At 44.8% G+C, this 24308-nt stretch overlaps 1 protein-coding gene across 1 annotated transcript; it reads left to right on the plus strand.

Annotated features, from left to right (window-relative positions):
* Positions 1–113: 113 nt before the first annotated feature.
* On the plus strand, positions 114–15457 carry LOC137304523 (adhesion G protein-coupled receptor E4-like). The gene is made up of 7 exons (XM_067973160.1): positions 114–664; positions 2276–2511; positions 5709–5775; positions 7204–7295; positions 8501–8669; positions 10674–10775; positions 13075–15457. Exons 2-7 carry the CDS (start codon positions 2336–2338, stop codon positions 13171–13173), a joined length of 705 nt encoding a protein of 234 aa, XP_067829261.1. The 5' UTR covers positions 114–664; positions 2276–2335; the 3' UTR covers positions 13174–15457.
* Positions 15458–24308: the final 8851 nt, after the last annotated feature.

Raw genomic sequence — 24308 nt, forward strand, 5'->3', positions numbered from 1 at the left:
AACTCTGTTTCTCTCTCCACAGATGTTGCCTGAACCTGCTGGGTGTTTCCAGCTGTTTCTGTTTTTATTTTACGGTTGTGATTTAGTGCAGTGCGGTTCATTAGCACGGAACACAGGCACACACACACACACACTCACACACACTCACACTCACACACACTCACACACACACACACACACACACTCACACACACACACACACACTCACACTCATGCATTCACCCACAAAACAGAGATGGACAAATCCATACAAAGCAGACACAAGCTCTCACACAAGCAAACACACATACAGACAAGCACTCATACGCCCAAAATCAGGTAAAATAGATATTGCTGCAATACAATTCAGAAAATATCCCGCAGCACTGTTTGACTTTAGCCTGATGCAGCGATGGAATCTAATGCCATGACAATATTTATTTATTTTGTTTTCATTTTAATTGCTCTCATGATCCCATAGAATCCGCTGCATAGTTCCATTCTCAACTGGATCACCTATATCGGATTGCCCATATCCTTGCTGTGCCTTTTGGTGTCAATCGGGACCTTCTTCTGCTGCCAGTCTATTCAAAACCAGAACACGACAGTCCGAGCACACTTGTGCCTGAATCTGTTCCTGGCGGAGGTGGTGTTTCTGATAGCAACATCCATTAATACACAAACGGTAATGTTCTTTATATCGTATATAATCCGCAGAAACTATAGATCAAGTGTTTTACCAATGGCCACACTTAAGTTCTGAATTTGAGTCCCATGCTGTCTAATTTCAGACTGTTTAACTTCTCAAGACTGATGATTTCACACCATATGTATTAAACCATTGTGCATACCAATACTGAAAATTGGAATTTGATTTTAAAATATGATTTACAGAGGTTGGAGGTGCATTAAAATATCTGTTATTTACATGTATGTCATCTTTAAAAATCTTACCTCTTCTTTATCTGGACTGGGCAGAGCAGCCCTGGTATAAAGGCCAGCAGGCCATTTCTGTTAAAGCCTACAGTACCGATTTATAATGTGACCACTTGCGGCTAATTTTCAGCCCCAGTGAGGTAAAGTTGAGGGGGGAAGATTTTCTTTGTTTGTAACTAGCTAGCGAAACGGTAGAAGTATAATAAAAGGACAGGCTTACGACTTCACTAGATATAGTGACTAAAGAAAGCCTTCCTTAATGGTTCCCACCAATCCCCTTTGTGGATTGCATCCTCTTGATAATTAGAACAGCAAGTCTGTTTGATAATTAACATAAAAGCTGCCCTTCTCAACTGGACATTAGGTTTACGGTTCGATTGTAGGTGTAAGGATAACATTTGGTTGGTTTCCTTGTGAAATTTAAGCTATGGAAATGACCAAATCTTAACAGGAATGGTTTGCGACTTGAAATGGCATTAACAATGAACTGGGTACCCTGTCAACCCAGTGGCTAAAGGCATCTCTTTGTGTAGTGTTGAATTACACAAATTACCAGGTCCCATGTTTGATCCCTGCGTCTGCACATGACCTCAGGCCTGGCTAGCAGATGGGCTGGTATACCCTGGGAAAGAGGGGACCAAAGTCAGACAAGGCTCTCATTCCTGATCAAGCAAATGTGCACGAGTGTGGAGACATTTGTGAATAGACTGTGATACCCTCCATGATCTCTCAAAAACAACAACAACTTGCATTTATATAGCACCTTTAACATAGTAAAACGTCCCAAGGTGCTTCACAGGAGCGTAATCAGACAAAAATTTGACACCGAATCATATAAGGAGATATTATGACAGGTGACCAAAAGCTTGGTCAAAGAGGTAGGTTTTAACGGGCGTCTTAAAGGAGGAGAGGTAGAGAGGTGGAGAGGTTTAGGGAGGGATTTCCAGAGCTTAGGGCCTGGGCAGCTGAAGGCACGGCCGCCAATGGTGGAGCGATGAAAATCAGGGATGCGCAAGAGGCCAGAATTGGTGGAGCGTAGAGATCTTGGAGGGTTGTAGGGCTGGAGGTGGTTGCAGAAATAGGGACATTTAATATTAAGGCTCACCCATAACGAATGGGCATTTGAGTGAAATATTGGGAGGTGGCTGGCACTCATTGGGCTGCCCCCTAGCACAAGTTGGTTGGTACCTTCAGGATAGGAAAATAGACCGACTGGCTGTAATTCCTTGTCAGCCAGTTGATGGTGCATCAACATCACAAGAAATCCAGAGTAGAGGGCACAAGCTTGTCACACCAGCCAGGCTCACATTGCTAACAACCTTGTAATTTATTATAATGAATGATTATTGTTGCTGTTTAGGTTTTATGTAGAATTGTAGCCGGTGGTTTACATTACTTGTTTCTGGCGGCATTTTCTTGGATGTGTCTGGAGGCCGTGCAGCTCTGCCTCATGGTCTCAAACCTCAAGGTTGTGAACTTTTCCCGCACCCGTGTCATTGGAGGCAGACTCATGTACCCCATCGGCTATGGGTGTCCAGCGGTGATTGTGGCCGTGTCTGCAGCAGTAAATCACAAAGGCTATGGGACCGGCACGCGGTAAGTACAGAGGTTATCTGTGCGTTCACTGTACACTGGGGTGATGAATGCGTATTGAAGTCATGTAGAGGGCAGTTTATCACACACAGGCCAAGGATTCTCATTGAGTCATGGGCTGTGAGAGGGAGCACGTTTAAAAGGAGAATCAAACATGGTTAGTGAACAGAGGGCATTCATTTAGGCAATTGAACACACACAGGCTTCTCAAATTGCTCAGCGGGTAAATATAAAAATAAGTAAGGACTTGCATTTATATAACGCCTTTCACGACCTCAGGACATCCCAAAGAGCTTTACAGCCAATGAAGTACTTTCGAAGTGTAGTCACTGTTAGAATGCAGGCAATGTGGGAGCCAATTTGCGCACAGCAAGGTCCCACAGACAGCAATGAAATAAATGACCACATAATCTTCTTTAGTGATGTTGGTTGAGGGATAAATATTGACCAGGACACCAGGGAGAACTCCCCTGCTCCTCTTCGAAATAGTTCCATGGGATCTCTCACTGAGAGGGTAGACATCTCATTCGAAAGATGGCACCTCCGACAGTGCAGCACTCCCTCAGTACTGCACTGGGTGTGTCAGCCTAGATTATATGCTCAAGTCTCTGGAGTGGGACTTTGATCTACGACCTCTGACTCAGAGGCGAGAGAGCTACCCGCTGAGCCAAGGCTGACACTTCTACTGCCTCACATTCCGCTGAGCACAACAGACCAGGAAGTCTCAATGCCAGCTCTGTGCTGAGTTACCCGATCTGAGTGGGGGGAGCTCTAGAAATGGATTTGGTTTCCCTCACTCAAGAAAGGGGAAAGATCAGCCAAGGTCCCTAATCCTGATCAACATACTGCTCGAAAGTACATGAACATGGCAGTGGGGTGACGACAGAATCAGGCTCCACTGTGATACCTCTGTCTAGGACTCTGTGGACAGTCGCTTCTAGACTCACATGCCAGGAACACTTGGACTTGGTACCTGCGGCATTTAAAAAAAAAATATTTACAGGCTACTAACGCATGGTTTTCATCTATGACTATAAGTGTCTCTGTACTAGTGACTACTACTTGTTATCCAAAACTCTGCTGCCCGTATCCTAACATGCACCAAGTCCCATTCACCCAACACCCCTCAGCTCACTGACCTACATTGGCCCCCGGTCTGGCAACGCCTCGATTTTAAAATTCTCATCCTCGTGTGCCAATCCCTCCAGGGCCTCCTCACCCCTCCCTCTCTGTAACCTCCTCCAGCCCTGTAACCCTCCGCGAACTCTGCGTTCCTTCAACTATAGACTTGAGTGAATCCCCCAATTCCTTCACTCCACCATTAGCGGCCGAGCCTTCAGCTGTCTGGAATCCGAACCTCTGGAATTCCCTCCCCAAACCCCTTCGCCTCTCCTCCTCTCTCTCCTTCTTTAAAGTGCTGCTTAAAACCTACCTCTTTGACCAAGCTTTTGGTCACCTATCCTGATATAGAGTCATAGAGTCATAGAGTCATACAGCACGGATAGAGGCCCTTCGGCCCATCGTGTCCGCGCCGGCCATCAGCCCTGTCCGCTCTAATCCCATATGCCAGCATTTGGTCCGTAGCCTTGTATGCTATGGCATTTCAAGTGCTCATCCAAATGCTTCTTGAATGTTGTGATGGTTCCTGCCTCCACAACCCTTTCAGGCAGTGAGTTCCAGACTCCAACCACCCTCTGGGTGAAAAAGTTCTTTCTCAAATCCCCTCTAAACCTCCCGCCTTTTACCTTGAATCCATGTCCCCTTGTTATAGAACCCTCAACGAAGGGAAAAAGCTCCTTAGTATCCATCCTATCTGTGCCCCTCATAATTTTGTACACCTCAATCATGTCCCCCCTCAGCCTCCTCTGCTCCAAGGAAAACAAATCCAATCTTCCCAGTCTCTCTTCATAGCTGAAGCGCTCCAGCCCTGGTAACATCCTGGTGAATCTCCTCTGCACCCTCTCCAAAGCGATCACATCCTTCCTGTAGTGTGGCGACCAGAACTGCACACAGTACTCCAGCTGTGGCCTAACCAGTGTTTTATACAGCTCCATCATAACCTCCTTGCTCTTATATTCTATGCCTCGGCTAATAAAGGCAAGTATCCCATATGCCTTCTTTACCACCTTATCTACCTGTTCCGCCGCCTTCAGGGATCTGTGAACTTGCACACCAAGATCCCTCTGACCCTCTGTCTTGCCTAGGGTCCTCATGTGGCTCGGTGTCAAAATTTTGTCTGATAACATTTCTGTGAAGCGACTTTGGGATGTTTTACTACGTTAAAGGCGCCATATAAATGCAAGTTATTGTTTGGTCCCTTTGCTTTGGTCAGTCCCATGAAGGAGGTCTCCTGCCGTCCTACCCTGAAACGTTAACCTGTCCTTCTCTTTTCAGATGCGATCAGACCTTCTCTGTATTTCCAGCATTCTTTGCTTTTATTTCATAAGTCACACATACATAAGTGAAGCAGCATTTGAACATGTAACACTATCTGTCCTTGTTATAATGAACATTCTCCTGTTTTCTACACTGAAGATAAGAGCTTAAAACACCATGATAGAAATATAAAAATGACCTTCTGTGACTATCTCAGTCTATGTGATGTGCACCATCCGTATTTGCTGGGTGCATAGACTAAACTCATATTAAAATCTGAACCTTGCTAAAAAATTGACAATGTGTTTTCATTCACTTTTTCGATACACAAATCCATCTCCCATGTTGTTGTGAACAGAGGCGCTCCATCTTGACTTTGTGCGATAGTGTAAAATGGGTGACAGCAAGTCAACTGCCCGTTTCACATCTCTCCCGATTTGTATTTCCATCGGTTTCAAGCGGGAGAGACTACCGCACAAAGTCAAGGTTTACACCATGTAGTCAGCACCAAGTGTTGTCTTCAGGTGAAGTGAGGTTAAAGGACAGAGTATAATTGGATTGTGGCATGTAGCTGTAATTTAGTTGCCATTTTAAAGTGACACATTTTATCATCATTTTTATACTCCCATTATAAATTCCTCCCTCCACTGGCCGGTAGGTGTAATTACAGCGTGACAAGTTTACATAGGCAGTTTCCATTATAAACCCGGACATAGGAATTTATAACGGGGGAAGGTTGACAGGAAGTCCAAGCAGATTTTTTATTAATATGTTATTGATTTGAAATTACTTTATTGTATTAAAAAATCTTCCTTTAATTACAGCTGTTGGTTAAATCTGGAGAACGGATTTTTGTGGAGTTTCCTGGGACCAGTCTGTTTCGTAATTTTGGTAAGACTTCACAGGGTAGAAATTGCAGTTGACAAAGTTGACGTACAAATCCTTAATGGCTTTTATCTCATCCTGTGCGCACTATTATTAGTCAGGTGTCAACCTGTTTAAAGCAAAAAGCTTAATGCTAAATAGGAATTGTGCAAGTCAGAGTATAATACGAGTGCATTAAGTGACCATATGCAAAGTATGCCAATCAAAACTTCTACCCTCATATCTACTTCAGCCTGAGTCTTCAGCATTTTACTGAAGACAATTTGTCTCTGTTTTCCTCGTGCGTTCGATGTGCTAATATTATTCATACAGAGGGTTATTGCTGGGATTTGTTGTATCCCCTCCATCCAGGACATGTGTCCCTATTGTGTAAGATAGCCAGTGTTTCATAAGAACATAAGAACATAAGAAATAGGAGCAGGAGTAGGCCAATCGGCCCCTCGAGCCTGCTCCGCCATTCAATAAGATCGTGGCTGATCTGATCCTAACCTCAAATCTAAATTCATGTCCAATTTCCTGCCCGTTCCCCGTGACCCCTAATTCCCTTTACTTCTAGGAAACTGTCTATTTCTGTTTTAAATTTATTTAATGATGTAGCTAGTGTTTCTTGCCGAATGTTTCTGAAAGGAATGGCAAAAAATGGAATGGTTCCTTGCACATGGCTCACAGGTAGTTTGGGATGAATTAGGCCCTGTGATCTCATCCTTTCCGAATGCCAAACCCTACCAGCTTCGTCTCACTTGAATAGGCAGAGAAGGCCTCGGTTTAATGTCTCACCTAAAGGATAACGCAGCACTCCCTCAGCACTAGCACTAGAGTGTCAGCCTAGACCATGTGCTCGAGTCATGGAGTTTAAACCCACGAATTTGGGCGAGAGGCAAGAGCGAAAAACTCGACAGAAATTTTCATGAAACGTAAGTGCAGATAAGGTGCCCCTGTTTTAATATTAGCGCTTGCTACAAAAAATATACATCATATTTTTGGTCCCACCACAATATGGGGTAGAATGGAGAGCCAGTGCAGGACTATTCTTCCAACACTCTTCAGTGTGGTGAAATTTAACAGGAACTCCTTATATTACTGAGTTCCTTTGGATGATCACTATGGTCCAAATGACCCTACCAATTCAGAATGGAGCCATGTGTTACCTGCACTTCATTTCCTGTTATTTTAGCATCGTACAGGTGATGAGGAACTATAAAGGTTAAGATGGGTGATCTTAGAGTCATAGAGTCATAGAGTTATACAGCACGGATAGAGGCCCTTCGGCCCATCGTGTCCGCGCCGGCCATCAAGCCCTGTCTACTCTAATCCCATATTCCAGCATTTGGTCCGTAGCCTTGCCTGACTTTTGTCTGATTACGCTCTTGTAAAGCACCTTGGGACGTTACTATGTGAAAGGCGCTATATAAATGCAAGTTGTTGTTGTTGCAGGTTAATATAACTCTATTCTCAATTACTCTCTGGATCCTGAGAGAGAAGATTTCCAGCCTAAATGCAGATGTTTCAACAATGAAGCAGTCCAGGTGGGTGGTGACAACTCACTGGAAAATAGGTGAACAACAATTGATTAATCAGAGGATTGTGATTTTTCAGTGCCATGATCAAGATTTGGATTACCAATCAACACAGATTGGCAATTGTCCAAAATGAACAATCTATGGTGTTTAGGTTGATGGTGTGGCTCAGTGGGTAACACATCTTGCCTTTGTTATCAAAAAGTTGTGGGTTCAATTCCCATGCCAGAGACTCAAGCATAAAATCTAGGCTGATACCCCAGTGGAGTGCTGTTGGAGGTGCCGCCTTTTGGATGAGGTGTTAAACTGAGGCCTCATTCGCCCTTTCAGGTGGATGTAAAAGATCCCATGGCACTATTTCAAACAAGAGCAGGGAAGTTCTCCCCAGTGTCCTGGCCTTGCTTTGTTCCTCAACCAACCAGATTATCACATTTTGTTGTTTGTGGGATCTTGCTGTGTGCAATTTGGCTGCCATGTTTCCTATCTTACAACAGTGGCCACACTTCAAAAGTACTTAATTGGCTCTGAGGTCAACGATCTAGAGATGGGCCAAATGGTCACCTTCTGTGCTGTCAGATTCTATGAAGACCGGAAATCTCCTCGTCACTGTTGCCGGAGGTACAGCGGAAACTCTGTTTATAAATGAGCTTTGCTCCACACTTCTGTCGAAGTTACATTGGAGCAGGAGCAACTCCGAGGAAATTTCCGGTCTTCATAGAACCTTACAGCAGAGAAGGAGGCCATTCGGCCCATTGTGCCTGTGCCGGCTCTTTGAAAGAGCTATCCAATTAGTCCCACTCCCCACAGCCCTGCAAATTTTTCCTTTTCAAGTATTTATCCAATTCCCTTTTGAAAGTTACTATTGAATCTGCTTCCACCGCCCTTTCAGGCAGCACATTCCAGATGATTACAACATCTGTGCAATATGGAGTGGAAAAATCAGCCAGGGTTTCTGCTCCCAATCATTATCCAGCAACCCATGATGAAAATTGGACATCAGACAACGATGGGATCAAACTTTGTTACGACGCCCTCCATGGTAAAATAGCCAGCCCATAGCCATGAATGACGCTCATTAAGGGAGGCACCAGACAGCAAGCTATAAAACCATCTTCAAGATAGAATACAACTAGTTTTTTTCTCAAATAGTTTTTTAAGTTTGGAAGGGTTTAACGAGAAGTTCTCACACAGAACCTGCTCTTGTCTTTTCACAGGATGCTCACGTTTAAAGCCCTGGCACAGTTTATCTTGCTGGGCTGCTCCTGGGTATTTGGCTTGTTTCAGATTAAGGAGGAGACCATTGCGATGTCATATTTATTCACTATATTGAACATTGCACAGGGTGTATTCATTTTCATCGTTCACTGCGCGTTAAACAACCAGGTAAACAACTTTGGAATATGATTTTGCGTGCATGTGCTGTCCTAATTATAGGGTTGCAGCAAATTACACTTCCACAGTCAAGATATGGCTTGTTTGTTACCAGAATCAACTGATTTGAGAGTATTATACAGTAGTGTACACAGATTTTGTGGGTGGAAGTTTGTGTGTTTGTGTGTGTTTTTGCATATATGTGTGTGTTTAACTGTGTGTACATGTTTGTTTGTGTGTGTGTATTTGTGTGTGTGTTTGTGTTTGTTCTTGTGTGCGCGTTTGTGTTTGTGTGTTTGTTTGTGTTTGTTTGTTCTTGTATGTTTGTTCTTGTGTGTATGTTTGTGTGTGTGTGTTTGTTTGTCTGTGTGTATGTTTGTTCTTGTGTGTATGTTTGTGTGTGTGTTTGTTTGTTCTTGTGTGTATGTTTGTGTGTATGTTTGTGTGTGTTTGTTTGTCTGTGTGTATGTGTGTGTTTGTTTGTTCTTGTATGTTTGTCTGTGTGTGTATGTTTGTGTATATGTTTGTGTGTTTGTTCTTGTATGTTTGTTCTTGTGTGTATGTTTGTGTGTGTGTGTTTGTTTGTCTGTGTCTATGTGTTGATGTGGGGGTCTGTTGTGTTGCGAGAATTGGTTGAACTTAAAGCCAGGTGAAACTTATTAAAAATATCTTAAAATAATGAAGGACGTGATAATCTAACTATTGCGTGCACTGTTGTGTGACATTTATTTCCTGTAACAATGATGTCATGCTTCGGTGTCACACTATTCCTGTCCTGACTGCGAATTACCTTTAAGCTGTGAGATATGTATGAGGCAGGTCTCTCCATTTCCCCAATATAAGGACCAAAGAATTCTACAACACAGAAGGTGGCTGTTCTCCCATCTGCGCTACACTGACTCTCTGCCAGAGAGCCGTGTGTTTGACTGGGTGCATGAAAAGGTCATTTAGAACTATTCATGACGTGTTACTATGAACAAGTTATTCTGTTTTCCTCATGGGTGGCTGATTTGCTTTCAAATGCAACAAATTGATCTTTTTTTAGATGCATATTAAAGGAAACTATGAAAATCAGAAATTAAATAGAAATGGCAATGCTGGAAATGTTTGTGGGTTAAAACAAGAATGATTATCCGATACGTTAGACGACCTCTCTCTTTCAGATGATTGACAAGGACTACAGCGATTTAAAAAGTCCCACTGGTACTTTCTAAGAGCAATGAGGAATGGACAGTAAACGCAGCCTCTGCCTGAGTTGCCCACATCCCAGGAACAAAAATCTGTTGTGCACTTCCAGCATTTTTTGTTTACGGAACATTAGGAACAGGAGGAGGCCATTCAGCCCCTCGAGCCTGCCCTGGCATTCGATTAGATCATGGCCCCTCAACTCCATTTACCCGTTTTAGCTCCAGATCTCTTGATACCCTTACTCAACAATAATCTACCGATCTCAATCTTGAAAGCTCCAATTGTCCCCCAGTGTCCACAGCCCTTTGGAGGAGTGAATTCCAGATTTCTACCATCCTTTGTGTGAATATTTCTCCTTCCCTTTTGCTTTTTTCAACACAGTTGGATTGGGAATCCTGTAAAAAAAATAATAAATTGATCATCCATATTTGGTAGGCCGCTGACCACCAATGAATGGACTCTGCCCTGTCATAAAACATCTTTATTATAAAATAAACTCATACCGATGGTAGCTATTCTCAACATCAATGGATGGGTTTAAAATGTAATGTTATGTGCGTGCTAGCGTACATTGATGGAGAACTGAATGCAGTGCTGTTCCTGCAGACAGTTTCTATGGTGTGTGGTTGACGTACATAAATGCAGGTCAAAGTTCAACATTTGGCATGTGATCAAATGTGAAGAGCCAGCTTAACTGCAATTGATGTATATTGACGTACATTAAAAATCGGACCACTTTAATATAGGTTAGAGAACAGTTTCATGTTCACATTAGGTGTTGTTGACTTATTTATACTGGAGTGTTTCTGTATTTTGTTTTACCGCCAGGTGAGGAAAGAATATCGTAATTGGTTTATCAGAATGTGCAGGTCAAAGAAAGCAGAAGTATCAGATATTTGCTCTTCCTATTTAGGCGTTTCCAAAATGACGGTAAGTGACCGAGGAAGAACCAGTGGATTTGTTCATTTGTTAGACTTTTGTTTTGGAGCCTTTCTTTCAGAAGGGAGGTCCTGTGTGGCTCAGTGGGCAGCACCCTCGCATCTGAGGGTTGTGGGTTCAAACCCCACTCCAGCGACTTGAGCATAAAATCTAGGCTGACACTCCCAGTGCGGTGCTGAGGGAGTGCTGCACTGTCGGAGGTGCCAGCTTTCGGATGAGACGTTAAACCGAGGCCCCGTCTGCCCTCTCAGGTGGACGAAAACAATCCCATGGGGCTATTTCGAAGAAGAGCAGGGGAGTTCTTTGTTGTACCCTGGTCAATATTTATCCCTCAACCAACATCACTAAAACAAATGATCTGGTCAGTATCGCATCGCTGTTTGTGGGATCTTGCTGTGCGCAAATTGGCTGCCGTGTTTCGTACATTACAACAGTGACTACACTTCAAAAGTACTTCATTGGTTGAGATGTCCTGAGATCTGCATGGAATTGTTTACATTTCTGTAGTGACACTGATTGAATATTAAAATCAGCTTATAAGGGGTTGAAATGCTACATTTTATTGTAACATTACAGTCAGCTGGCACAGAATCCAGTCTGAACACTGTGCTGATACCCTCGGTGTCCATCTGTTTCTGTCATTCCCGCTTTACCATTTTTCTGGCTTTTATTTCTACTTTCTTACTTCCTGTACTATTGACACGTTCTCTTTGTCTCATAGATGTTTTTATTTCTTCGATTTCTCTCATTATGGCCCTTTTTTCAATCTTCTCTCAACCTCTCTTGGACCCTCTTCTCCTGTCTCCACCCTTCCTGTCACCCAGTCATGCCACCATTCATTTCTCCTCTCTTGGGTTCCCTCAACCCTTCATGGTTCCTCTGCCTTCGTACTCTCCTGCCTCCGTCCCAGGCTTGACTCCCCCTTGGATAAGCCCATAGCTACCCTCAGTGCCTCTTTCAGCATTCTCCGAAGGGTCCATCGAGGCCCCAGTCATGGTCTCCTTACAAGAGGCAATGCCAACTGCCCCATCCTCCTCTCTCGATGACCAACCTGCCCGACATGCCCACTGGGGTTTAAGCTCGCCAACCTCCTTCCTGTCCTGCTCACTCCACCCACCGCTGCCTCCTTGGACTCTGCCAGTGGATTAACAATCACGGCCCCTCTCTGCATTTCCCTCCAAAATGCTGTTCACTCGCAAGCCATGGCCTTATTGTGGATGACTGCATTGATATCATGAGTTTGATGGAAACCTGGCATTTGGGTGGCAATCCCTTGCCCCTTACTGAAGCCTCCACGCCTGGCAATGCTTCACGCCATCTGCCCCGCCCAAACCACCGCCTTGGTGGGATGACCCTTATAACCAAATCACACCTTAGTCTCCACCATCTATAAGGCACAAGTCAGGAGTGTGATGGAATACTCTCCACTTGCCTGGATGAGTGCAGCTCCAACAACACTCAAGAAGCTCGACACCATCCAGGACAAACCAGTCCACTTTATTGGCACCCCGTCTACCACCCTAAACATTCACTCCCTTCACCACCGGCGCACCGTGGCTGCAGTGTGTACCATCCACAGGATGCACTGCAGCAACTCGCCAAGGCTTCTTCGGCAGCACCTCCCAAACCCGCAACCTCTACCACCTAGAAGGACAAGGGCAGCAAATGTATGGGAACACCACCACCTGCACGTTCCCCTCCAAATCACACACCATCCCGACTTGGAAATATATCGCCGTTCATTCATCGTCGCTGGGTCAAAATCCTGGAACTCCCTTCCTAACAGCACTGTGGGAGAACCTTCACCACACGGACTGCAGCGGTTCAAGAAGGCGGCTCACCACCACCTTCTCAAGGGCAATTAGGGATGGGCAATAAATGCCGGCCTTGCCAGTGATGCCAACATCCCAGAGAATGAATAATAATAAATAAATTCAAGTCTATCGTCTTTATTTCCAACTATAAAGGGGTTTGTTTATCTCCAAGTTTCCAGTTCTGATGAAGTGCTTACCTAAACATTAACCTGTCTCATCTCGCAATGGATGTTGATGGATCTGCTGTATATTTCCAGTATATATATATTTAATCTATTAACATATAGGCAAAGGATTGTCTAGGTATCCTATCCTAGCTGAATGGGAAACTTTGATGACTGAGTGCTTATGTCTGCAATGTGTGAATGAATTTCGAAAGCCTTGCTGTTACAATCATGCTGCATTGCCTGGCCTGTTCGTAGATATAGTAACGGCAACACTGAAGTTGTAAAATCCATACTGTTATGCTTTCCTAGGTATTGGCGACCAAGGATGAACCCGTAACCAAGGCAGAAGTGCTCTGGTTGAAGTCCGATACTGAGGGAACGATACAGAACGAGCAAACAAAATACTGAATCCCAACACACAGCTCCAACAGGAACAAGAAACGCAAATTAGAATGCTTCAGTACTAACCTGCCTCTGCTTTAAATAGTCTTCTGTCATTTCGCGCTTTAAATAGCCTTCTGTCATTTCGCGCTTTAAATAGCCTTCTGTCATTTTGCGCTTTAAATAGCCTTCTGTCGTTTTGTGCTAACAGATCATTTGAAAGTAATGGTTAACTGTTGCCTTGTATCTTTCAACAATGGCAACTTGCATTTATATAGCGCCTTTAAAGTAGTAAAACATCCCAAGGTGCTTTCGCAGGAGCGATTAACAAAATTTGACACCGAGCCATATAAGGAGATATTAAGGCAGGCGATCAAAAGCTTGGTCAAAGAGATAGGTTTTAAGGAGCGTCTTAAAGGAGGAGAGAGAGGCGGAGAGGTTTGGGGAGGGAATTACAGAGCTTAAGGCCTGGGCAGCTGAAGCTTTCACAGTAATATGGGGTATAAAACTCAATATTTATGTGAGGAAATGTCAGGCAAATAAACACCAACAAGAATAAGGTCAGACTCGTAATGGAGTAAAGTCATGGGTAACCACTTGTTTATTTGAAGTAGTAGAGACATGGGGGGAGAGGGGGTGCGATTTTAACCTATCCCGCCCGCTGGGATACTGACGGGATCTGGGGGCAATGCTGCTTTTACTCCCCGTCCGATTTTACTCTCCATTCAAATCATTTTGGGCGGGGTGTAAATTCCACCCGATCCCATGGGAATCACACCCAGCGAGTTAGGTTAAAATTACCCCCCCCCCATAACCTAGCTAGAAAATTGAAGTGAAAAGCTAATTACATAAGAACATAAGAAATAGGAGCAGGAGTAGGCCATTCGGCCCCTCGAGCCTGCTCCGCCATTCAATAAGATCATGGCTGATCTTCGACCTCAACTCCACTTTCCCGCCCGATCCCCATATCCCTTGATTCCCTTAACGTCCAAATATCCATCGATCTCAGTCTTGAATATACTCAACGACTGAGCGTCCACAGCCCTCTGAGGTAGAGAATTAATACCTCATTCTGTAAAAATGGAGGTAATTCTAAGACAATGTGGGGAAGCAATTATAAAACAAATTGAATTTGGGACACATCAACAGAGCAGTAGAGTACTGGACTGCAGAGGCGGAATGAGACTTTATAATATATTGCACTGAGCAGATCTCACCGAAGTACGAATTCAGTAACCACGGGGGTAATTTATACCTAACCCACCAGACGGGAGACTGACATGATCAGATCGACTGCCCCTTACACACATCGAGGGGAATGGAAAGTGAAATAGGGCAAGAAAAGAAAGTAAGACTTGCATTTATATAGCGCCTTTCACGACCTCAGGACGTCCCAAAGTGCGTTACAACTGATGGAGCACTTTTGAAGTGTAGTCACTGTTGTAATGTAGGAAACGCGGCAGCCAATTTGCGCACAGCAAGATCCCACAAACAGTGACATGATACTGACCAGATAATCTGTTTTAGTGATGTTGGTTGAGGGATAAATATTGGCCAGGACACCGGGGAGAACTCCCCTGCTCTTCTTCGAAATAGTGCCGTGATCATTTTGATCATTCGGAGCAGGCCCGAAGGGCCGAATGGCCTACTCTTGCTCCTATTTTCTATGTTTCTATGTAATTGTGAGGTGATGAGAAATAGATGTCGGACTGAAAAATACTCAAGCAACCGTTGACCATCTTATTATGTTTTTCTTCGATCTGAAACACAATATTGTCACCTGTTTTATGCATTTAATCACATTTAAGAGGAAACCTATATGAATAGGAACAGGCCATTCAGCCCCTCGAGCCTGCTCCGCCATTCAGTTAGATCATGGCTGATCTGTATCTTAACTCTGCTGTCCCGCATTAGCTCCATATCCCTTGATACCCTAACAAAAATCTATCGATCTCAGCCTTGAAAGCTCTGATTGTACCCCAACAACTACAGCCTTTTGAGGGAGTTCCAGATTCCTACCACTCTTGGTGTGAAAAGGAGAAGCTAATTAAATTCTTACCACTGTGGGGGAAATGCTCAGACTGTAAAATACACTTCGCCAAATACTTGATTTGTGTCTTACCAAAGTTGCAACTATCCAAATTTGGCTGTGGAAATATTACCCCTTTGTGATTAATTAAAGCATTACTTATCCTGCCGTGGTCCCAGTATTGGTTTCCATCATTAAATATTAACGATTAAACTATCAAAGGTGTAAAACATGTAATAACGGCAACCTTGTGCTTAAAATGTACTTGGAAAAATAAAAGGAAAAAAGCTCTTTGAAATCCTTGAAGGGAACTTCTTTTATTCCCATTCCAGATGGGCACTGAAGGAAAAATATAGCATAGCGGACATAAGTACCACATTATAGAGTTTTGTCTCTGCTTAACTCGCACCAAGTCACGTTCATCCATTACCCTTGTGCTCGCTGACCTACATTGCTCCCGATCCAGCAACATCTTGAATTTAAAATTCTCATCCTTGTTTTCAAATCCCTCCATGGCCTCGCCCCCTCCCTATCCCTGTAACCTGCTCCAGCCCTACAACCCCCCGAGATCTCTACGTTCCTTCAATCCTGGCCTCTTGCGCATCCCTGATTACCTTCACCCCAACATTGGCGATCATGCCTTCAGCTGTCTAGGCCCTAAGCTCTGGAATTCCCTCCCTAAAGCTCTCGTACAGCAAGGTCCCACAAACAGTGACATGATACTGACCAGATAATCTGTTTTAGTGATGTTGGTTGAGGGATAAATATTGTCCAGGACACCCGGTAAAACTCCCCTGCTCTTCTTCGAAGCAATGGCCTATCAAGTCTTGAACAGCATCACTAGTTCATACTGTCTCTCCTCATTTTAGCTTCCAAAATGCAAATGTCTGCATTACATTTCATTTGCCATGTATCTGCCCATATCACCAGTCTGTCTATGTCCTCCTGAAGTCTGTTACTATCCTCCTTACTATTCACTACATTTCCAAATTTTGTGTCATCTGCAAAATTTGAAATTATGCCCAAGTCCAGGTCATTAATGTTTATCTTAAAGAGCAGCGGTCCTCATACTGACCCCTAGGGGACACCACTATATACTTCCCTCCGGTCTGAAAAACAACCGTTCGCCATTACTCTCTGCTTTCTGTCTCTCGGCCAATTTCATAACCACAATGCCACTGTCCCTTTAATCCCATTGGCTTCATATTTAGGTACTACCATGATCCTATCATGCTCAGCAGCAGAATGTGCCTCACACACAACCACGATCTCAGGATCAATGGCCTTAAATATACCAACTCACCACAGAGCTCTGCCAACAGACACTGCAAGGCCTCAGTCGCAGATATCCTGCAGCCAACTTTCAACAAGACTGTGCAGAGCAAAAGTCAAGTCAATCGGTGAACTAGATGAAGTTCAAACACAAGGTTGTTTTCTGAATGTGTTACAGGAAGTGCTCGGTGCAATTTCTGTTGACTGATAAAGATAAAGAATCTGAACTCAGTGCGGGACACACTGACAGCCGTGCTGGAAAGGTTTGTGGTGCTGTGTGCCTGGCATTGACTTCATCCCTCACTGCCTCTTGGGCATATGTCTGGGGGGGCCTCTTGCCCACCCCACCCCCCCATCCTGTGGATATAGGATGCCCCTCCTTCTCCTCTTGCACCAAGGCCGCTAGTGCATCATCAGAGAACCTTGGTGCATGCTCTCTTGCAGTCCTGGTGCAAACTCAAATTGGTAGATCCGGTGTGCAGATTGGAGGATGTGGGATTTAGCAGTGTGCAACCTTTATTCAATGCTTTAACATAACTCAACAGTTTGTAAACAAAGGGACGGGACCTGCATCTGTGTTTTACGTGTGCGATGTCTGATCTCCGCTCAGACTCCGTGCGGACCTGTATCTTATTTTTTGCAAGGCTGCTTTTAAGAGGTGCAGTCGGCCTTTAAGAGGTGCAGCCTGCCTTTAAGAGGTGCGAGCATCTCACCCGAGATTTGGGCCCCCCCTGCTGGTGAGAAGTGGAGAGAACGGAGAAAATGGAGAGACGAGCGCAGCATCCGCGATTAACCCGCACCCGATGGCCCCCTGCACAGGCAGGAAGGACTTTTGTCCAGCCTGAGGACTTACCTGCAGGCAGCGTTGGAAATCAGCGTTGACGTGAGGATTCAGTGCAATTCGCACTTTCCACCCGCAGGGGGAGCCCTAATCTCTTAAAGGGAGAATGTCGCTTAAAATCTCTTAAAGGTAGCCGGTACCTGCTATTTGCTAAAAGTAACAGTCTGCTGCCTGCACGGAGTCTGAGCGGAGATCAGACATCGCACACGTAAAACACAGATGCAGGTCCCGTCCCTATGTTTACAAACTGAAGGTTGCGCACTACCAAATACCACATCCTCCAATCTGCACACCAGACCTCACCAATCTGCCGACCTGAGTTTGTACCGGGCCTGTGAGAGAGCATGCACCAGGGTTCTCTGATGATGCACTAGAGACCTTGGTGCAAGAGGTGGACAGAAGGAGGGACATCCTACATCTACGGGAAGGGCTGGGGGGGGGTGAGAATCCCGACGTGGTCAGTTTTTGGTAAAATATTAAAATGCCTACGTGGCAAAGAAGCAGAATGCAAAATGGTTAGAAAGGGTTAATTAGTTAGTAACTGAGATTGGTACAGGTGGCCTGGCCCTCCTGCTGGGCCATATGTTTGCTTAGTCAGCAGGCCTGCATTGTCTTATCAATGATAGGTCTTTGATGTGAGTCAAGGACTGGTCTGAATGTCTCCATGTTTATGGCAGATCAATATAGGGAACGAGCTTAGCCAAAGTTGAAAGACATTCCAGGTTGGGAGATAAGGAACAGAAGGAACAGGGAAGAACATTCCAAGTTGGAAGGTGAGGAAGTATCCCCTTTGATGTCTAACAGCAACATGGTCAGCACATGGATTGTCTATGATTGGCCGGAAATAATGTAACCCCGCATGGCAACCTGTGCCCGGCTTATGATTGGTGTTGACTCTTGTGTTAATGATGTTCCAACCCCTATGGATTTGTATAAAGGTATGAGTCTTTGTTTTTGTCTTTGTCTCCTTATTCTGTTAGAATCGTTCGGATTCTCTCAGGAATCTGAATTGAAGCTACAGACTAAGATCTGCTATTAAAGTTGTTTGAACTTTACGGTGTACTCGAATCAGTTCTTGCTGAACCAGACTGAGGGGAAAGAATCCGGTTCGTCATTTGGTGGCCCTTATGGGGATCTCAACGGTCGTTCACCGAGAGTTCGCGGAGTAAGAGGCGGTTTGTCTTGGACACAGAGGACGGGAAGGGCGCGCCCGGTGTGAGTAAACTTTTCTTTACTATATCGGCTTTCCTAAATCTGTTAAGTCTGACGACGAATCGTCCAATCGCTAACACTCGTGTGGCGTCCTTACGAGATTCAGGTCAGTCTGGCGAATACACAGAAATAGCAGAAAGAGGTCAATGGTTAAATATCACTGAGGGTCAGTACAGGGACTGAGGGAATAACTTGTAAGCGGTAGGTCAGTGATCGAACTAGGACTTCGGGTCAGTGATCAAAATTATCACTGAGAGTTAGAGTTCGAGTTCTTGGTGATTGGATATAAACCGGAATCTTGAGTCAGTGATTAAAATTATCACTGAGGATTAGGGTTCGAGTTCCTGGTGATTGGGTATAAACAGGAACTTCGAGTCCCTGGGGAGTGGGTATAAACAGGAACTGATTGCTTGTGCTGATCGACTAAGGGAGGAAGTGCCTGTCTCAACGTGCAGCCTTAGACCGGTTGTTAAGAGGGGAGATCCCCCACACGAAGGTCAGGACCCTGAAGTGGGCGTAGAGACCAAAGGCACTTGGGATTGTGAGGCACAAGGAGTCAGGTCCATCTTTGAATTCTGTTCAAATACGGTTGTATTAATTAGTTGACTAAGAGTAAAGGAAAACGGGACATAGAATGGGTAGTTGTCTGGATACCTCTGCAGAACCAGGGAGTGCCTTACAGACTTTGTGTGAAAAATATCTGGACAAGGCAAAACAATTTAGACAATTGTCAGGTGGGTTGAATAAAAAACTGGGGAATGATCAATGGCCATTGGGAGGAATTAAAGACCTAGATACTGCCATAAAAGCACAGGAATTAATTTGGAAAAATAACGGAAATAAAGCAACCAAAGATTTAATTGCTTTATGGAGACAGTACTGTCAAGAACTGAAAGAAGCTTCGTTATTAGCAAGTTGGCAGGATAACGCGTTGAAGTTAGGGATAGGACTCACTGAAGGAGGGGTGGTCAAGTCCGTAGAGGTCCTAAAAGGAGAATGTGCTCATGAAAAGTGCTCTAAAAAGAGGTCTGAAAAGACTTCGGGCAAGCCCAAACTGGTTGAGAAAAGTGGATTATGTAATCCAATGATTGGCTTTGCCTTGGCTGGGGGAGACGATGATCATTTGGATGAGTGGAATTGTAGGTCCCGTGTAGCTCCCCAGGGTCCTAGTGCCCCTCCTGAGTACAGTAATATCTATTCTTCAGTGCCTACGGGACCGACTGTTCAAACCCCTGTGATAATGCCTCAAACTGTCTCCCCGGTTGCTTCCCGTACTAGAAGTAAAACTAGGGAATTATTGGCTCCAACATTTAAATTCTCAGTCAGCCCACTTAGTTTAAGTCAGCAGAGAGATCAGAGATTGGACAGTCAGGGACTTAGAGACACAGAAACTGAAGAGTCAGGAGACGACTTGCCATCACTAAACTTAGAACGTACTACTGAGACACTAGCTAGGTATGAGCCGACCCCTCGTCAGTTACCAATGAGGCCGATGCCTAATCCCATTTTTGACCCAAACCCAGCCAATGCTGGAGTAGCCGGCAACTCCCGAACGATAGATGTGTACTGTCCATGGAAACCTAACGAGATAATGGCCATTCTAACCAGGGTGCCGGATAGGAGAAAGTCACCGACCGCATTTATAGAATTCCTTAAGACTACCGTTTCTGTCTATAATGCAGAATCAAGGGACTTATGGTCGCTAATACAGCAAGTTTTAACCCATGCTGAACATACCAAATTCCTGGACCAATTGAATGTCCGGACTCATGTCGCATTGGTAGCACAGATACCAAACAATGATGTTGAGCGCCAGGAGCGTCTTTTGGGTGCCCTTAGTGCTACTCTACAAAAACCAATTGACATAACTAAGATCTTAGACACCAGGCCTAAAAAGGGAGAAGGAGCAGATGAATATTTGGAAAGATTCTCGGAAGTATACCGGAATACTGCGCTATGCTACTGAACTGCCTACCGATTCCGGTTTCTCAAGCAATTAGGACTAATAATATGGACTGGTCAGAGAATACTTCCAGCCAGATGAATAGGGCAGTAAAATACGACTGGATGGATAATAAGCACCAGGAAGGTCAGGCCCAAGTTAGAGTTAAAATGGAGTATGTGGTGAAAAAGGAAGGGCCGAAACGCACCTCAGACAGAACAGGATATCAGATGGAGCCTCAGTATTGTGTTCCAGGATGGGTTAATGGAGAAGGGTATGGGTACGATACACACCCTAACGGACCAACCGCCCCTAACTATGGCCCACCCTACGTTCCTCCGAGACGTAATTTTGAAGGGAGAAGAGGAGGAGGGAGACAAACAGGGTCAGATGCCTGTTTCAATTGTGGTCAGCTAGGCCACTGGAGCAAGGAATGTCCCTCCCGTAGACAGGGAAGAGGGGGCCATATGCAAGGGCAGCGAAGAGGAGGTTGGCAAGGGAATCGAGGACGAGGAAGATATATGGACTTTTCCCAAAACAATCTGTTCCCCCAGTATTGACTAGCTAACCTTGTGGTAAACGGGATCCAGTCAGAGCAGGAGCCCGTTCTGTCACTGATGATTAAAGGAAACCCACATACATTCTTGGTAGACACCGGAGCAACCATGTCATCTGTCCGATCGGAGCTTAATCTCCCTGAGTCCGGGGAAAAACAGAGTCTGTCTGGTTTTCAGGGACAAGTGAGCCAATACCCGATATCTGAACCAGTGGAAGTACAATTTGGAAATGAGTCAGAGAAACAGCAATTTGTAATTACAAGTGGACTAGACTGTAACCTCATGGCTAGAGACTTGCTATGTGCATTCCGCCTGAGCATTGAGTGCGGGGACGAAGGACTGACTGTGAAACCATGGGCCCCTAAAATGCAGTGTTATGTTTCCATCACCCCACAATGGTGGTCTCTAGACTTCGAAGATGAGGGTTCCCTTCATGTAACCTTGGCCTACGATATGAGTGGGAGAAATAAGGAATTGGAGGACTTTTACCGAAGCTATATAGGAACGGAATGGGAGGTTATTCGCCGGGCTATGGTTACAGGACCAGAAGGGAGAGCAGAGTATGTTGAGATCCCCTCAGAGTTGTGGAAGGAAGCACCTGTTACAGGTTACATCACTCGACGTGCTGCAAAAACAATGGGATAGGACCCAGGACCCTTTGAAATAAAGGGAGCCCCACATATCACCCGGGAGGTGAATTACCCGTACCATGCGAAAGATTTAGGACCCATGATAAAACAGACAGTCGAACAAGCTGATCCAAATAATCGACAGAAACAGACCCTGTCATGCGGCCGGACTATTCTGTTTTACCAGACACCAAGGGTTAACAGGGCACAATTGCGCCACCATGTGGGCAATGAAAAACCAGAATATGTTAATCCGCAAGTGTGGGCGGAGGATCCCACACAGGTAGGATGCGTTAAAATGATTCCTATTCATATTGCCCTGCAGGAAAATGTTGTATTACCCTCTATTCGACAATATCCACTAAAGCAACAGGCGATACCAAGCATTGACAAATTGATCGCTGGGTTGTTAAAACAAGGGATTTTGATTAAATGTCAGTCCCCGTGTAACACGCCGATACTGGCAGTTCCAAAGCCAGGCAAGCCAGACCAGTACAGATTAGTACAGGATTTGCGATCAATCAATGCCATTGTACAGCCGCTGCACGCACTAGTGCCCAATCCAGCTCATATTCTGGCTCAAGTTCCTGCAACAGCCAAAGTCTTTGCAGTAGTCGATCTTCAACACACCTTTTTCGCCTTACCGCTAGACCCATCAAGTCAGTACCTTTTTGCCTTCACTTACAAGGGACAGCAATATACTTGGACCCGACTGCCACAAGGCTTCGTTAACTCCCCAACATTATTTTCTAGATGCTTACAGGAACAATTACAGACATTGACTTTGAAACAAGGGTCTGCGCTAGTCCAGTATGTGGATGATCTGTTGATAGCCAGCCCTGATAAGCAGAGTAACCGAAAAGACACTGCTCAATTGCTAAATCACTTATCCTCGCTAGGGTACATAGTATCCCAGTCGAAAGTACTGGTGGGCCAACAGAGGGTTAAGTTTCTTGGAGTTATGCTCTCAGCAACCGAGCGGAGCCTAGAAAGAAGCAGGATTGAACCAATCTGTCAATTCCCTGTACCTCGCACTGCAAAGGAGGTACGGCAGTGGATGGGAATGGTAAACTATTGCAGACAGTGGATCCCTAACATTGCCTTGGACACTAAATTATTAACGCCATACACCAGCATAGAGGGCGAATTTCAACTAGATTCTGACCCCTTGGGAGCATTTGAGAGATTAAAGGAAGCTTTGTCACAAGCACCCGCATTGGGGAGACCCCTGTATGACAGACCATTTCAGTCGTACTGTACTATCCTCGCTGATTGCTCGACTGCTGTTTTGACTCAAAAACATGGCGACAAGCATAGACCGGTGGCGTACTACTCTTTGAAGTTAGATCCGGTAGCACTGGGACATCCAGTTTGTACTCAGATTTTAACGGCCATTTACAATAGCCTACAGTCAGCTGCTAATCTGACTTTACAACAGGACATCACTGTATACAGTTCACACTCGGTAACTGCATTATTAGGACAGCTGCAGACTCAACATCTTACCATGGCTCGACAGAATAAGTATGAGATATATCTGCTTAATAATCCTAGACTGCGATTTAAACATTGTACTACTATCAACCCAGCATGTTTTCTCACAGAGCCACCCATGGAACAGACTGATCCAGGACATGATTGTTTATCTTTAATTAAGGAAGACACTTCTGTCAGAGATGATCTATCTGATGTCCCAATAAAGGATCCAGACATAACTATGTACGTGGATGGGAGTGCCTCTATTGGTTCCTTTGGAGAGAAACTTTCTGGATATGCAATAGTGGACCAGGACGGTAAAACTGTTGAATCTGCTGCTTTTGAGTTTCCATATTCTGCCCAGCAAGCGGAGCTGTTTGCACTGATAAGAGCTTGTGTCCTCTGGAAAGACCAAAGGGTTAATGTGTATACAGATTCGAGATACGCTTTCGGGGTAGTTCACGATTTTGGACAGTTATGGAAAAACAGAGGGTTTCTGACTTCTGCAGGTACGCAGATTTCCCATCAGAAGTTAGTTTCAGATTTGTTACAAGCCCTTATGCTACCAAGTCAGATCTCGGTTATAAAATGCCCCGCCCACACGACAGGACAGACCCCAGTAGATATAGGGAATAGATATGCTGATCAGGAAACTAAGGAAGCGTCCCAGACACAGAGGGTGGTTGTCCCTAGAATGATGAGTCAGACTAAAAGCTCAAAACAGAGCAAGTCTCCCTCTGAAAAACCAATGCCAACCATCCAAGACGTCATTAAATTACAGGAGGACGCTCCTGACTGTGATAAACAATTGTGGAAACAACTTGGTTGTACTTATGACTGTGTATCTAAATTATGGGTTACCCCTGTGGGGCAGACCTGTATGTCAGATAAATTAGCATTATGGGTTATTGAATGTGTACACTTTGCAACTCATTGTGGTGCCAAAGCTGTTAGTGGTACGCTGCTGGCCACTTGGTGGCATCCTAGGTTGCAAGCCCTAGCCCAGAGCATTAGCAGTTGCTGTCTCATTTGTCAACAATACAACCCTGGGAAGGGAGTGCCTTGCGAATGGGGAAAGACCCCTTTGCCGGAAGGTCCCTTTGAGACCCTCCAGATGGACTACATTGAGTTGGAAAGATGTCAGGGTTATAAATATGTCCTAGTTATTGTTGATGTATTTAGTAAATGGATAGAGGCCTATCCG

The sequence above is a fragment of the Heptranchias perlo genome, chromosome 37 (assembly GCF_035084215.1).
Source record: "Heptranchias perlo isolate sHepPer1 chromosome 37, sHepPer1.hap1, whole genome shotgun sequence".
NCBI classification, from domain to species: Eukaryota; Metazoa; Chordata; class Chondrichthyes; order Hexanchiformes; family Hexanchidae; genus Heptranchias; species Heptranchias perlo.